The 13,343-nt window shown below is 39.2% G+C and overlaps 1 protein-coding gene across 1 annotated transcript in view; it reads left to right on the top strand.

Annotated features, from left to right (window-relative positions):
* The first annotated feature begins 1,234 nt into the window (after positions 1-1,234).
* LOC141505765 (lipopolysaccharide-binding protein-like) overlaps positions 1,235-13,343 on the top strand; it is a 30,445-nt gene continuing 18,336 nt past the window's right edge. The window contains exons 1-7 of the mRNA XM_074211905.1: positions 1,235-1,541; positions 4,793-4,907; positions 5,840-5,968; positions 7,794-7,949; positions 9,375-9,438; positions 11,757-11,820; positions 12,871-12,962. Of these exons, the coding sequence (XP_074068006.1) occupies positions 1,415-1,541; positions 4,793-4,907; positions 5,840-5,968; positions 7,794-7,949; positions 9,375-9,438; positions 11,757-11,820; positions 12,871-12,962 (747 nt within the window). The 5' untranslated portion in view covers positions 1,235-1,414. The remainder of the gene's footprint in view (positions 1,542-4,792; positions 4,908-5,839; positions 5,969-7,793; positions 7,950-9,374; positions 9,439-11,756; positions 11,821-12,870; positions 12,963-13,343) is intronic.

Below are 13,343 nucleotides of genomic sequence, written 5' to 3'. Positions count from 1 at the left end.
ATCTAGAGGAGGACATTGCTGTTGTTTGTCCTTCCTTCTAGAAGAGCACCAAGACATCAAGGAGGTGTTGTCATGACATGCAAATGAATTGGGCTTAAGTGAGGGAGAACTCACTTTCTCCTTCTGGGTCTTGGCTTGCTTTGCAGTGGGAGACTTAGGCCTTTTTAAGCTAATAAAGCTTTTGAAGCTTTTTAACAGGTTTCAGTTTGAGACAATGCCCATTCAGTGATTGAGGCTAGGTAAGAAATGGGGCAAAAAATGACCACTTTTACCTAATGGAAAACAACAACAACAAAACAAAATCTCAACAACGTGGGAGGGGAAGATCCTCAGAATTTCTGTTCAGAACAAAAAAGGTCTGAAGGACTAAGAGTCCATGCCAAAGGAGAAACAGTTGAAGGGACTGGGGTTCCCAGTTGTGTTCCAAGATTTTGAAGGACCTGAGTGTTAAGAGCTGTTAAGCTTGGGCACAATTCAGAATGGGGACCAATGGACATGTGAGTGGAGGTGGCAGGGAGGGAGGAGGGTTTCAAAGCAGACTTTGAGCCTTCATTGTTGTGTGAAGAGGGCAAGTTATTTAACCTATCTACCTCAGTTACCTAACTCCCAGGTTTGTTGTAAGGAAACAGAGATAATGTTTATACATATACATGCTGATAATAGTATTTTATATACTTTTTAACTGTACATATTATCTCAATGGATCTTCATAACTTCCTTGGAAGTTAAGTGTTATTATTTCTATTTTATAGGAGATGGAAAAGAGGGAGGAAACAGGTTTAGACTTAATAGAGTCAAATAAAATCCTTGAATATTAAAACTATTCAAATACAATGGGCTATCATAGATTTCTAGAAATGAGTTCCCCATGGCTGAAGGTCTTCAGGCAAAGGCAGCAAGACAAATTTACTAGTTATTCTGTTGAGGGATCAGAAGAGATCCCATCCCTCTTAGAGATTCAGAGACTCCGATTCCCAAAGCAGGGGGTCTGGGTTGCAGTTCTGAGTCTCTGATGCTTGCAGGAAAGTTTTGAATTTCATTCCTTTCTTCTCCAATTTATCTCCCCAGTGACAGCTGCTAACGGGAAATTACCTAGAGACAGAAGGATTATGGGAATTATTTTTTGCCAAAGCAAACATAGCCTCTGTTCCCTGGACCAAACTAGCAAGGTGCTAAGTAAACTCCCAAAGCAAAAGCACACACTTTCCCTTTACTTCCCCCCTTATTCTCCCTCCTCTTCTCACCCTTTCCCTTTCAGAACTTTGGAATTTCCAGAGCCATTTGGGAAGGTCCCTCCTTCTCTTGGATTCCTCCTTTACCCTGCTATAAATATCACTCCTCTTTTGCTTCACCTTACACTGAGAGCAACAGAAGCAGTCTATTAGCTTCTTTTTTCATAAGGAAGCACCTTGAAATGATGAGGAAGACCCAGGTCTGGGTGTTGGTGTCTTCATTACTGTTCTTGGAGCTTTTGTGTTCAAGGACTGATGCTAGCAATCCAGGAATCATGGTCAGGATCACCCAGAAGGGCCTGAACTATGGTAAGGAACTGGATCATCTTCCAGGGTTTTCCACATCTAATTTCTACAGTTAGTCCTGTTAAAGGATGTGGGAGGGTAGTCATCAGGAGAACCTGGGTTCTAGCCCCAGCTTTGCTAGTTTGATTCATCATAAGATTAAAATAGATCACTTGCCTTCTGAGAACCTCAGTTTCTTCATCTATAAAATGGGGGTTATAATGCCTGCCTCTGCAATCTTGTACAAATATATTGAAAATTTCTGGGGCTACTTCACTGAACAAATTATCAGGAGAAGCTCCTTCCAGACTCATTGATTATATGTGTGATATTGCAGTTAGTCAGTTCTCCTTTGAGCCTTCCCAAGTAGGTGGTGCAATGGGTAGAACAAAGGACTGTAGACAGGAAGGGTTCAAATTGGGCCTCAAGCATTTCTAGCTATGTGGAGTTAATAATAGCAGCTAACTTCCAGGGTTGTTATGAATGTCCAATGGTTTAATATCTGTAAAGCATGGAGCTCTAAATAAGTGCTTGTTTCTTTCCTTTCCCTACTTAACCCAGTGCACCTAAGGAAGTACCTTAAGAAGGCAGCAGGGGCTACTCAGACTGAGTCTTGACTGTGGAATCAGAGGGGCTGGATTTGAATCCCAGCTCTGCCACTCACCCCAGAGAACTACTTCCTTTGATGGAGGCCCTGGAAAGAGGGATAGAAGGAGAAGCCAGGAATCCAGTTGCCATAGAGGATAGACTTTATTGGACTCACCCAGCAGCCTGTGCTTCTTCAGCACCTTTTTTTTACTTTGTTCATTTTGCCTTCCACATTCTTCTCTGCTTGTGTAGTTTCATAATTTCCTTTCCTTTCCATAACAGATCTTGGCTTTTTCCTTCCTCTTCCAACATAGTGGTTACTGTCTGATTCAGATATGAATCAGGACAACTGGAAATGATCCTGGTTGTGAAGTAATCAGAGTTAAGTAACTTGCCCAAACAACTAGTTCACGTTAAGTATCTGAAGCTGGATTTGAACTCAGGTACTCCTGTCTTCAGGGCCAGTGCCCTATCCACTGCTCTATTTACCTAGTAGTTGGACAACATCCAACATTGCCCATAGGCAATGACCTATTACTCCCAATTACTAGCTAGTAATTTGTCTTTCCCACCTCAGAACACAGACTGTTAGAGGCTGAAGGAACATTAGAGATCATTGGAAAATCTAGGATTAACCCTCCCAGAGAATTTTGTTGAAATAAAGGATGTGTACAGGTGAAGGGAGAGAAAAAGAAAAGAGTTTGATGAGAAAGATGGTCAACCAGAAACAGAGAAAGAGAAGGACAGAGGGATGGATGAAGATGAGGAGAAGGCAGTCCTTGAGCAATATCTCCAGCAATAACATAGTTTCTCCCAATTGCTGTCATTTTGTCTTTCCCACCTTTAGATCACAGACTATCAGAGCTTGAACAGTCTCTAGAATTCATTGTAGTCTAATTGCTCATTTTACAGAAGAGGAAACTTTGCTCAGAGAAGAGAAGAGATTTGTTCAAAGTCCCATACTTGAGTTAGTGTCAGAGGTAGGATTAGCATCCAGATTCTGTCTTCTACCCTGAGCTCTGAGTGAACATGAATTTAGAATGTCAAAGGTACAGGATACTTTGGATCACAACTCTAGGAAACAAAAATGTGTGTGGGTTAAGCAGGGAAGACACATTAGCCTTGTAGGACAACAATCCAATGGTGAAGGAAGACAGGGTGAAATTTGCTTAGCAATCAGCCAGGGAGCTGAACACAGATGCCCCCTTTGCCATACCACTATTATGGGTTGTTCTGAACCTTTTATTTCTCTCCTATTTTTTCTCTTTACTGATGGTAGATGGCACATCCTTATTTTCAGGATGGATAAAGTCATTGGGTTCCTTGCTCAGAATCATCTTAAAGCATTTTATAAAATGAGTTATTATTCTTGTTATGACAGCAATGAAAAGGGCTTACATTTCCATAGTCCTGTACAATTTTCCAAATGTAAGGGGAAATAGTCTAAGTATCATTATCTAATACCATTGTAAAGCTGGAAAAACTGAGGCATAGAGAAGTCAAGTGTACATAATTAATAAATGGCAATACCTAAACTAGAATCCAGGTTTCCTCATGTTAGGTCTATGCTATTTTCATTACTAGATATCTTCCCAATAAGAACTTAAGCACCTTGAAAACAAGAACTGCTTGTCAGTAGATGTTTGATTCAAAATTCCTTTTTCATTTCCTCCAACCCAGTTCTCAACTCTAGGGCAAATATGAACAGAATCTTTATTCTGATTCAATCAGTAAATGTTCATTTAGTGTTTACTATGTGTAAAGTATTGTGCTAGATGCTGAGGATATAAAGATAGAAGAGAAACAGTCCCTGCCTCCAAGGAGCTTTCATTCTACTGGAAGAAATCTACATATGCATACATAATTAAATACAAAGCAAGTACAAAGTAATTCTTGGCGGGGAGGGGAAAGAGGATCTATCTATCCATCTGTCCATCCATCCATCCATCTATCTATCTAAAAAATGTAATATATGTATATTTACTATGTATACATAATGCCTATGTGCATACACACTCTCATAAATATATGTATATATATTCCTACCTAGTTTCTCTCTGTATGAATATTATATGTATAATATATGTACATATACACTTTTATCTCTCTCTCTATCTCTCTCTCTCTCTCTCTCTCTCTCTCTCTCTCTCTCTCTCTATATCTATCTATCTATATATCTCCAGCTCGTCTTTATGTCTTTCTCCCAACCCCTCCTGTTACTGTTCAAGATCATCATCCTTCTAGTCACCTGTATCTATAACCTCCTCATTCTTCTGCATCCTGTCTATCCAAGCAGATATGTCCTCTTCCCTCTACTCTGGAAGCCACCACATACATTAAGATCCTCAGCACCTTTTGTGAAGATTCTTCTAGTAGCCTCCCAATTTGTCTCCCTCCCTCAAGTTTGCCTGGATTCCAAATCATAACCACTAAAGTGATTTCCCTAAAGCTCAGTTAGGTTCAAAGATGTCATTTACACACACACATACACACACACACACAAAACACACACACACACACTTTTACTTTTGTTTGTAAACATATCCTTACAGATACACATAATTCTACAATAACTTTCTTTTACCTCTAGAATTAAATATAAAATCTTCTCTTTGGCACTTCGATTTCTTCACAACTCTCCTCTACCCATCCTCCTATAACATTTTACTTTTTCTTTCTTTCTGCAGCTATTTCTGAACTAGTGGTCACCTTGGAAAAGGAACTGCTGACAATCAATCTGCCTGATTTCAAAGGGAATTTTAAGATTAAGCACTTAGGACGTGGAGAGTATAATTTCAAGAGGTGAGGTGGTAAGCCTGGAACCTGGAGTTGAGAATACAGACCTGTGGGACTAGTATTGGACAGTCATAGGAAGCTATGGGAAGAGCGTTCTAAAGATTCTGCTGCGATAGAGCAGTGAGTTCTCTAGAGTTACTGTCTGAGTGCTTATCTTTCCAGAGTAACTAATTCCCAACTCAGGGAGGTTGGGGTCTGAACTGCAGAGTCATCCTTAGATATGGTGAATGAGAATAATCATCTGCCCTCATTTCAAGAGTTCTACTGGTAGCAAAATAGAGATTTATAAAGCAGTTACTGAAGAATAAGAAGAATCTAAAAAATAGTGGATGGAAGGGTTTTATAAAAAGTATTCAGCTCAGATACCTCCTATTAATTACAGGTCTAGAACCAGAGTTAATGAAATGAGATGATTCCCCTTTTACTTTTACTCAAGGGGATTACAATTTTAAGTATTGTAGTATTAGAATGCTATAGAAATGTGAACTGTCCTCATTACTATTATGAGTTATTTTCTTATTTCTTACATTAAGAGATGTTCATTCATACCTGATTTCAAAGAGATAACAATGGAGGCAAATGAAGGGAAAATTGGTCAGGATGGACCTTGGATTTAGTTGACCCGGGTTCATTCTTGGCTCTGACCTTCATTGCACAATGGGAAAGTCATTTCCCATCACCTAACCTAATTTTCCTCATGAGTCAAATGGTAATGATAATGATAATACCGTTTAAGATAGAATTCATTTCATAAACTTTAAAACTATTAAAAAATTTAAGCTAACTTAGCTGTGGCTCTATAACCCTTAAGGAAAGCCCTGTAAGGAAAAAAGACCATCAGAATGAATCTCCAGATCAGGATCTTGATATTCCTGCTCAGACCCCATGTTCAGGTACTTGGTTTCCTCAACTTTACCACATGTAATTTTCTTTTCTAGGCTTAGGATACTAAGTGTTGAGATAAAGAACTCCATATTGGACCTGGAGCCTGGTGAAGGCTTAAAGGCATCTATCTCCGATGCCTTTATCCATGTAGATGGGAACTGGGGAGCACGCAAGTATTTTGTGTAAGTTGGATGTTGTTGCAAGCTTCTAATTTCACAGTGGTTTTTCTATTCTAGTCATCCTTTCTTTCTTCTCTGAGGTAAGGATTCATAGCCACAGAATTCTAATATGTCAGAGCTGGTAACAACTTTAGAAAATAGAACAGAGAACATCAGAGTTGGAAGGGATCTAGGAACAGAATGTCAGAATTGGAAGTGAACTTTGAGCACATTTTATAGTTCCCTTATTTAATAGCTAAGAAAATAGATGCAAAAAAAATCTCCAAGATCATTCAACAAACTACAGAGCTTGGACCAGAATTCTGAACTCTCAACTTTATTATACTATAATAATTTTCTCTTCTCAGGATGGAAAAAGAACCAAAAAAATATCACATGAGCACTTAGCATGCTCCCAACCCTAAAAATGCTCAGGCCCAACTCCATTTCCTAGGGTTAATGCTTTCCTGAATAAGATCCATTATTCCTGATGGGGTGCTATGGCTACAAATTGTCAGATTGCAGTTAGGGCCTACCCACAGCAAAACCATAAAATTGATCTTCATTATGTCCCCTTCTCTTCCATCTTATTTTCCTCCTGGCCTTGTAGCTTACCTTCAGTTTACCATTTATTTCTCTAGGCCTTTGCTTCAGGATTGGCATCTTAGGCCCTCAAAATACTCATCAATGGAGTTTATCTCAGTCATCAACTCACTTTTTCTATGCCTACAAGACCAGTTCTCTCCTTTTCTTCCTCCTGCCCATAACCCCCCTCTCATTCCCCTACCAACCTTTTACCCCTTGCAACCTAGTACTTTCAAACCAAGGAAGAGAGGAAAAGCAATTATGGCAGACTGCCAAGGTAGGGAAGTATGTGGAATTGCTAGATTTTATAATAACCATATTTTCTGAAACAGAAATTGGGAAACACAGCTTGGTGGTGCAGTGGATAGAGCACTAGCCCTGGAGTCAGGAGGACCTGAGTTCAAATCGGACCTCAGACACTTAATACTAACTTAACTGTGCGACCTTAGGCAAAGTCACTTAAACACATTGCCTTGCAAAAAGCCAAAAAAAACCCTCAAAAAGCAAAAAATAAAGAATGGGGTAACAAAGAAGCTTTCTATACTAATCCAAAACTAAAAATTCGCGGCATCTCAGTCAAATTTATCTTGGAGGGAAAAAGAATAGGAAAGAGCAGAAACTTTAAAGCACCCTACCATCATCAATATTCTCAGGGTGCATTACACTGCCATGGCAATGGGGAAAGGTGATTATGGAAGACAAACAAAATGATGAAAGGACCCTTAGGATTAGTGAAGCTGGAGGTGGTGATTAGGGAGTAACCAATGGCTCTCTCTCAGGGAGATCCTTTATTAATCATCGCCATATTGCCTGGCTTGTCTTCAGTAATGAAGAAGGATATCTTTGATGATATCCTGGCTAAAGTGCCAGTGGGTCTATTATAATTTTGCCCCTGGGAATATTTCAAGGCTGCATGATATCTCTACTAATGAAGATATCAATCCCTCTATACTTAAAAATCATTCTGGGGTGACAAAGCTGGCAAAGAATACCTCCAAACTTATAAAAGATCATTGCTGGGCTTGCACTTAATTTCCAGTTTGATAGGTCCTGTCAGAAGTCTTCCTTGCATTTCACTAGAATGACTTTTGAAAATCCAACAGTTATTTCCATGCCCTGAAGAATTTAGTAAAATTTTACCATTAAAAGGTATTTTCTTTTCTTGGGCAAGGCTCAAAACATAATATGCACAAGTATATTCTCTCTCTCTCTCTAGGCAGAACCATTCCTGGTACCAATCATTAGTTCTTTTTTTTCCTACTAGGAGACTAAGTGGTTCCTTTGACTGCAGAGTTAAAGGTATTTCCATTTCAGTATCTCTGGGATTGAGCAGTGATAGTGCTGGGAGACCCACAGTCACCAACACACAATGTAGCAGCGAGATTGATGATGTTGATATCGACATTTCTGGAAGAGATGGGTAGGTAATTCTTAAGATTTTCTAAAATTATTCTTTGGGTCAATGCCATGGTCTAATCACTTAATAATTCTTCCTCTAATGGGGTATAAAGGTCAACTCTGATTCTCCTCTTTGATATTGTTGGCTAAGATAATAGCTGTTAGAATCCAAAAAGATCTCGATAGAATAAAATATTGAACCAATTTTAAAACGGTAAATTGAATATAAATTTAAAGTATTAAATTTGGTTTCCAAAAAATCAACCTCATATATAAAAGACTGAAATAGCATAGCTGGATAGTAATTTTTTTGGAAAAGGTATGGAAGTTTTGATAGACTAACTCAAAATAAAATGAATTTATTGCATTAACAGAGGCAAAGCTGCTGGGGATGGTAGTCCATTTGTATTCTGCCCTATTCAGATTACATCTGGAGTACTGTGCTCTATTCTGAGCATGCCATTTTAAGAATAATGTTAGGCTCAAAAGGAGAGCAACCAGGATGATGAAGTTTCAAGGAATCAAATTGAGATTGAATGTCTGGGGTGGGGGAACCTCCTGAATGCTGTTTAAAATTGAACTACCTTGTGATGTGGGAGGCTCTCCACACAAAGGCTGAATGGTCATTTATTGATGGTGTTGAAGAGGGGTATGGTTGTATAGGCTGACCAGTATTGTGTTCCTTGAAGGTTTGTGGGAATTGAATCAGTGGGAAATCAATTCACAGATTTTTTTTTTCATCTCCTCAAAGAAAAGAAAAAATTAAGAATGATTTTTTAGAACCTTCTAGTGGAAAAAAATGTTAGGTTTGGAATTAGAGGGCCTGGGTTGCAATCCTCTGGACACTGCCAATTAAAGTCTATATGGATCTTCCCCTATTCTGTTAATTATTCTCTGTGGGTTTCAATTTCCATTTAAGAAAAGTAAGAAGATTGAATTAGATGCTCTCCAAGATCTTCTCTGACTCTAAATCCTATGTGGATCCATAGCATCAGAATGACCCCTCTGGGAACTAATGTAGCTTCTGTCTAGGCCAGGGTTGGGATCACACAGTCACTTTGGACTTCTCAGAAAAATGTCAGTTAGATTTCCAGGGTAGAAGGGACTGTCTTTGGCCTGCAGTTGTAGTTTTTAGTGCTCTTTTATTACCCTGCCTATGCCTGTAGAACTCCTCCTCCTTCTCCTCCTCCTCTTCAGGTATTACAAGCTAATTCAACTGTCACTGCTATATTCTACAGGAAGTTCTGAATAACTAAAGAGTTCTATTTGAACTGTTGTGTACCTCTCCAAATCCTTGTCTCATTTGGGGAAACTGTTTTAGATGCCCTTCTCCTTCAGAGAGGTCTTGGTCACGCTAGGGGATGGTTTGGTACCCAAGACAGCTCCAGTCAAGGTAGGTCTTTTTGATCTGTGTTTGACTAGATGTTCTTTGTTTTCATCACCTCAGGTGGTTGCTGAACCTTTTCCAAAGCCAAATTGAGTCCAAATTCAGAAGGGTCTTGGGAGATAAGGTAACAAGAAGTATAAGCTCTGGACCATAATAAGGCTCTTTCAAACCCTTTCTTACATAGTCCATTGTTGCAATTACAAAATTGTACCTCAGGGCACTATAATTACAAATGAGTGCTAGGTTTTTCCGATCTCCCTCATTGCCTCATGGAAACACCTAGCAATTATATATATATTTAGTACCTTAAAGTTTGCAAAGTGTCTCACAACAATGCTGGGAGGTAGGTGCTATTTTCCCCAGTGTATAGTTGAGAAAACTGTGGCAGAGCTTAAGTGACTTGCCAAGGTGGCATCTGAATTTGGATCTTCCTGACTCTAGACTCAGCACTCTATCTACTGAGCTGAGGTGGAAAGAACAAAGGACAGAACTGGGCTGAGGTTCCATCTGTGCCATTGTTTATGAATATGGGCAAAGCTTCAGAAGGATTCTCATATTGTCTCCATTACAGTTTTTGCAATCTTTAAGAGGCTAAGTAAAATATACTTTTCTATTATTCCCTCTGAACCTCACTTTCCTCATTTATAAAATGGAGCAATCATGCTAGCATAACTTGTAGTGCTTGAAGTGATATATGTTTTTACTCTCTTTGATACTCTGAAGCCTAGATTCAAGACCCCATCTATGGAAAGGAGGTAGAATCCTTTCCTTTGGCATTTGCTGAGCTTTTCCTAATAGGGTAAAATCATGTAAAGTCAACAGTCTTTCATTGTGTGTGCTTACCATGTCAGATATGCACTAGATAGTACCATATGCCACAGTGCACTGGGCCTGGAATGAGTAAGACTTCTCCCTGAATTCAAATCTGGGCTCAGACACTTTTTAGCAGAGAGTCCCCAGGGAAGTCATTTAACCCTGTTTACCTCAATTTCCTCATCTTTAAAATGAGCTGGAGAAGGATTTGTCAAACCACTCCAGTATCTCAGCCAAGAAAACCCCAAAGGGGTCTTGAAGAGTCAGATATGCTTGAAATGACCAAGGAACAAGACCTGCCAGATAATGTACTTAAGAGTTGGGGATAGCAAGAAAAGCAAGAACAGTTCCTGCTCCCAAGGAGCTTACTATCTAACTGGGCAGACAGTATCCAAGCAACTACGTACAAACAAGATAAAAGCAAGATAAATTGGAGAAAACCTACAGAGGGAAGGTTTCATGTGAAGGGATATCAGGAAAGACTTCTTACGAAGGCTGGGACTTAAAGGAAGCCAGGAGACTGCATCAAGGAGAAAAAGATTGTATTTTGCAAATAACATCTCATTTTATCATCACTGGTACCACTGACTGACATTTTATCTTAAGACAGTATCCTTTATGATGTAGTTTCTAGGAACACACTTGTATTGAAAGAGCAGGGATTCTTTGTCTTACTGTCCATGTACACTGAGATGACCCAAACTGTGACCAGGATAGGATGGCAAAATATCAAGGTCAGAGGATCACAGTCCCAGTACAGGAAGGGACCTCAGGCACAGTCTTGTCTACCTTGCTCAAGTCTGTGAGTTGCCCAAAGTTGCCCAGGTAGTAAATGTCACAACTGAGATTTGAATCGAGGTCTCCCAACACCCAAGTCATTGTTCTTTTCCCTGTACTATTCCGTGTCTTGATGGTGCTGATGACCTTTGAACCCTCTTCCTCCACATTTGCTACAAGCTCTCCTCTCCACTACTGGAAAGGACAGAGATGAGCAGGGTTATGAGTGGGATCAGGCCAAAATTCTTTAATCCACCCAATAGGACTGGGGACTAATCCTCCATCATTGTGTCCTCAACATTTAAGAAAATAACCAAAATTTTAAAAAATGAATGTTGAAAAGAAAAATACTATCTAAAGAAAAAAAATACTATTTTCAAAAGAAGAAAGAAAATACCACTAGGAAGATCAAAGGGTTGAAAAGGGTGGATCAGAGTTGTAAAAGAATTTTGAAAAAGAAGTAAGAAAACTCGAATTCCAGTACCGGTTATGCAGATAAGATGCTATGTGAATGAACTTGGGTAAATTCCTTTCCTCTCTGAGTCTCATTTACCATATTTATAAAGTGAAGAATTTGGACTAGGTCCAATGGACTAATGTCCTTTCTTCTTTGACTCTATGACTCAGACTTGGATCTTTGATTTCATTGTTATATGGAAGACCTAGAAGAGGAAAGTCCCTCTACTGATGCAGGCTGGCCCCTTCTCTTCAATTTATGGTGGAATTCTGAGAGGTTGTCTAACTTATAGGGCACATAGTCAACATGTGTCTGATCCACTGTCCCCCAAGCAAGTCCTCAAAATGCTTCTCCACAGCTGCTTATGACTCTGTAACCTATTTTCCTTTCCTTAGATCTGTGAGATAGTCAAGAAGTCACTTGCTTCAGACCTTCAACCCTATCTTCAAACTCTCCCAGGTATGGATCCCACTTAGTTCCATGACTAATATTTGAATTTTGTGTGAGAGGTGGAAGTTACGTTCCAAGCTTCAATTTCTCCATAGCAATGGAAGTTGGGTAACAGAAGAAACAAATCATGAAGGATACCAGATCTCATTTGTAAAGGATTTGAGAATTAAATTATACCAGATTTCTCTACTTATGTTTGGCTTAAATAATGAGCTCAATTCTCCAGCTCATTGATTGAAAACTCACTGATTACATCTTTTGATGTAGGAAGGGAGGTTCTTGTAAATGGTTATGCTTCATGGGATCTAGGCCTCTAAAATAGAGACAAGAATTGGACCTATGATTTCATTCTTCTAGGAGACTCCTGAATGAAGAAACTCCCTCTCTCAGTGAAGGTCAGCATCTTCTTTAAAACTTAGGGTTAGAGAATTGCCTAGATCAATGACAGGTTAAGTGACTTTCTTGGAGACACATAACCAGTATGTATAAGAGGCAAGACTCACACCTAGACTTTCTTGGCTTCAAGACTAGATGCCTGTCAAATTTTCTATATTTCTTCTCTATACAAATATATAAAAATTTAAAAAGAAAAAATAAAGAAAAAATAGTTTGGCAAAATTGACCACATTTGACAGCATATGCAATATTCCATAGCCATAGTTCCCCAAACTTTCATTGAAGGGATAGAAAGGCATACCCTCAATTCTGGTAGCAAAGTCACTTTTCCCAAGAGGAGTCAGGGAAGGCTTCAAGGAGGGACTCCTCCATCATATGGCCTCAGACAGAATCATCATCTCCTGAGCAACTAGGCCTGGAGGAGCAGATATTTTGAGGTGACTAGTTTAGACAACATACAAATCTATCAGGCTTACAAAGTTTCCAGGGGTAACATATAGAATGAGGGAGTAGAATGTTGATGATGCATTGGAGATTTTTGGTCCAACAGGTATCATCTAAGTTCTAGGTGAAACTTCTTGTACACACAGGTCAGATACAGCTCTCTGGAATATTGAGAGAATGAGAAAGACCCTAATTATGTTTTTCTTTCTTGGTTTCTAGTCATAGCCAAAATTGACTCAATTGCTGGCATGGATTACAGCTTGTCTGGATCACCCCAGGCCACATCTCACAGCTTGGATACACCCTTTAAGGTGAGGAATCTCATTTAGCAGACTTTCTGAAGTTAAAGTGGAGGTAGAATCCTCCTAAAGATTGAATCTCTTCTCCTCAAAGAGCATGTCTGGGGAAATTCCCAGTTACTAGGCTGTCTTGCCATCTATCCCTTAGTTTGAATCATTGACCAAGGACTTACAGTATGCAGAGCCTGGGGAAACATGAGACACAGTCTTCATGCCTCACCACCATACTTTTCAAGATCTCTTTACTGTTTCCCACTTTCTTTAAAAAGATTTTATTGATATACGTTTTTTTACATCTTAACAATTTACCACACTCTCCAAAATGAAGATGGTAGCATTTATATAGTACTTAAGATTTATAAAACACTGTAAATATTATCTCATTTAATAATC

The sequence above is a fragment of the Macrotis lagotis genome, chromosome 1 (assembly GCF_037893015.1).
Source record: "Macrotis lagotis isolate mMagLag1 chromosome 1, bilby.v1.9.chrom.fasta, whole genome shotgun sequence".
Classification (NCBI taxonomy): domain Eukaryota; kingdom Metazoa; phylum Chordata; class Mammalia; order Peramelemorphia; family Peramelidae; genus Macrotis; species Macrotis lagotis.
Note: the sequence above shows the minus strand (reverse complement) of the source record. Positions and strands in the feature narration are given on the sequence as shown.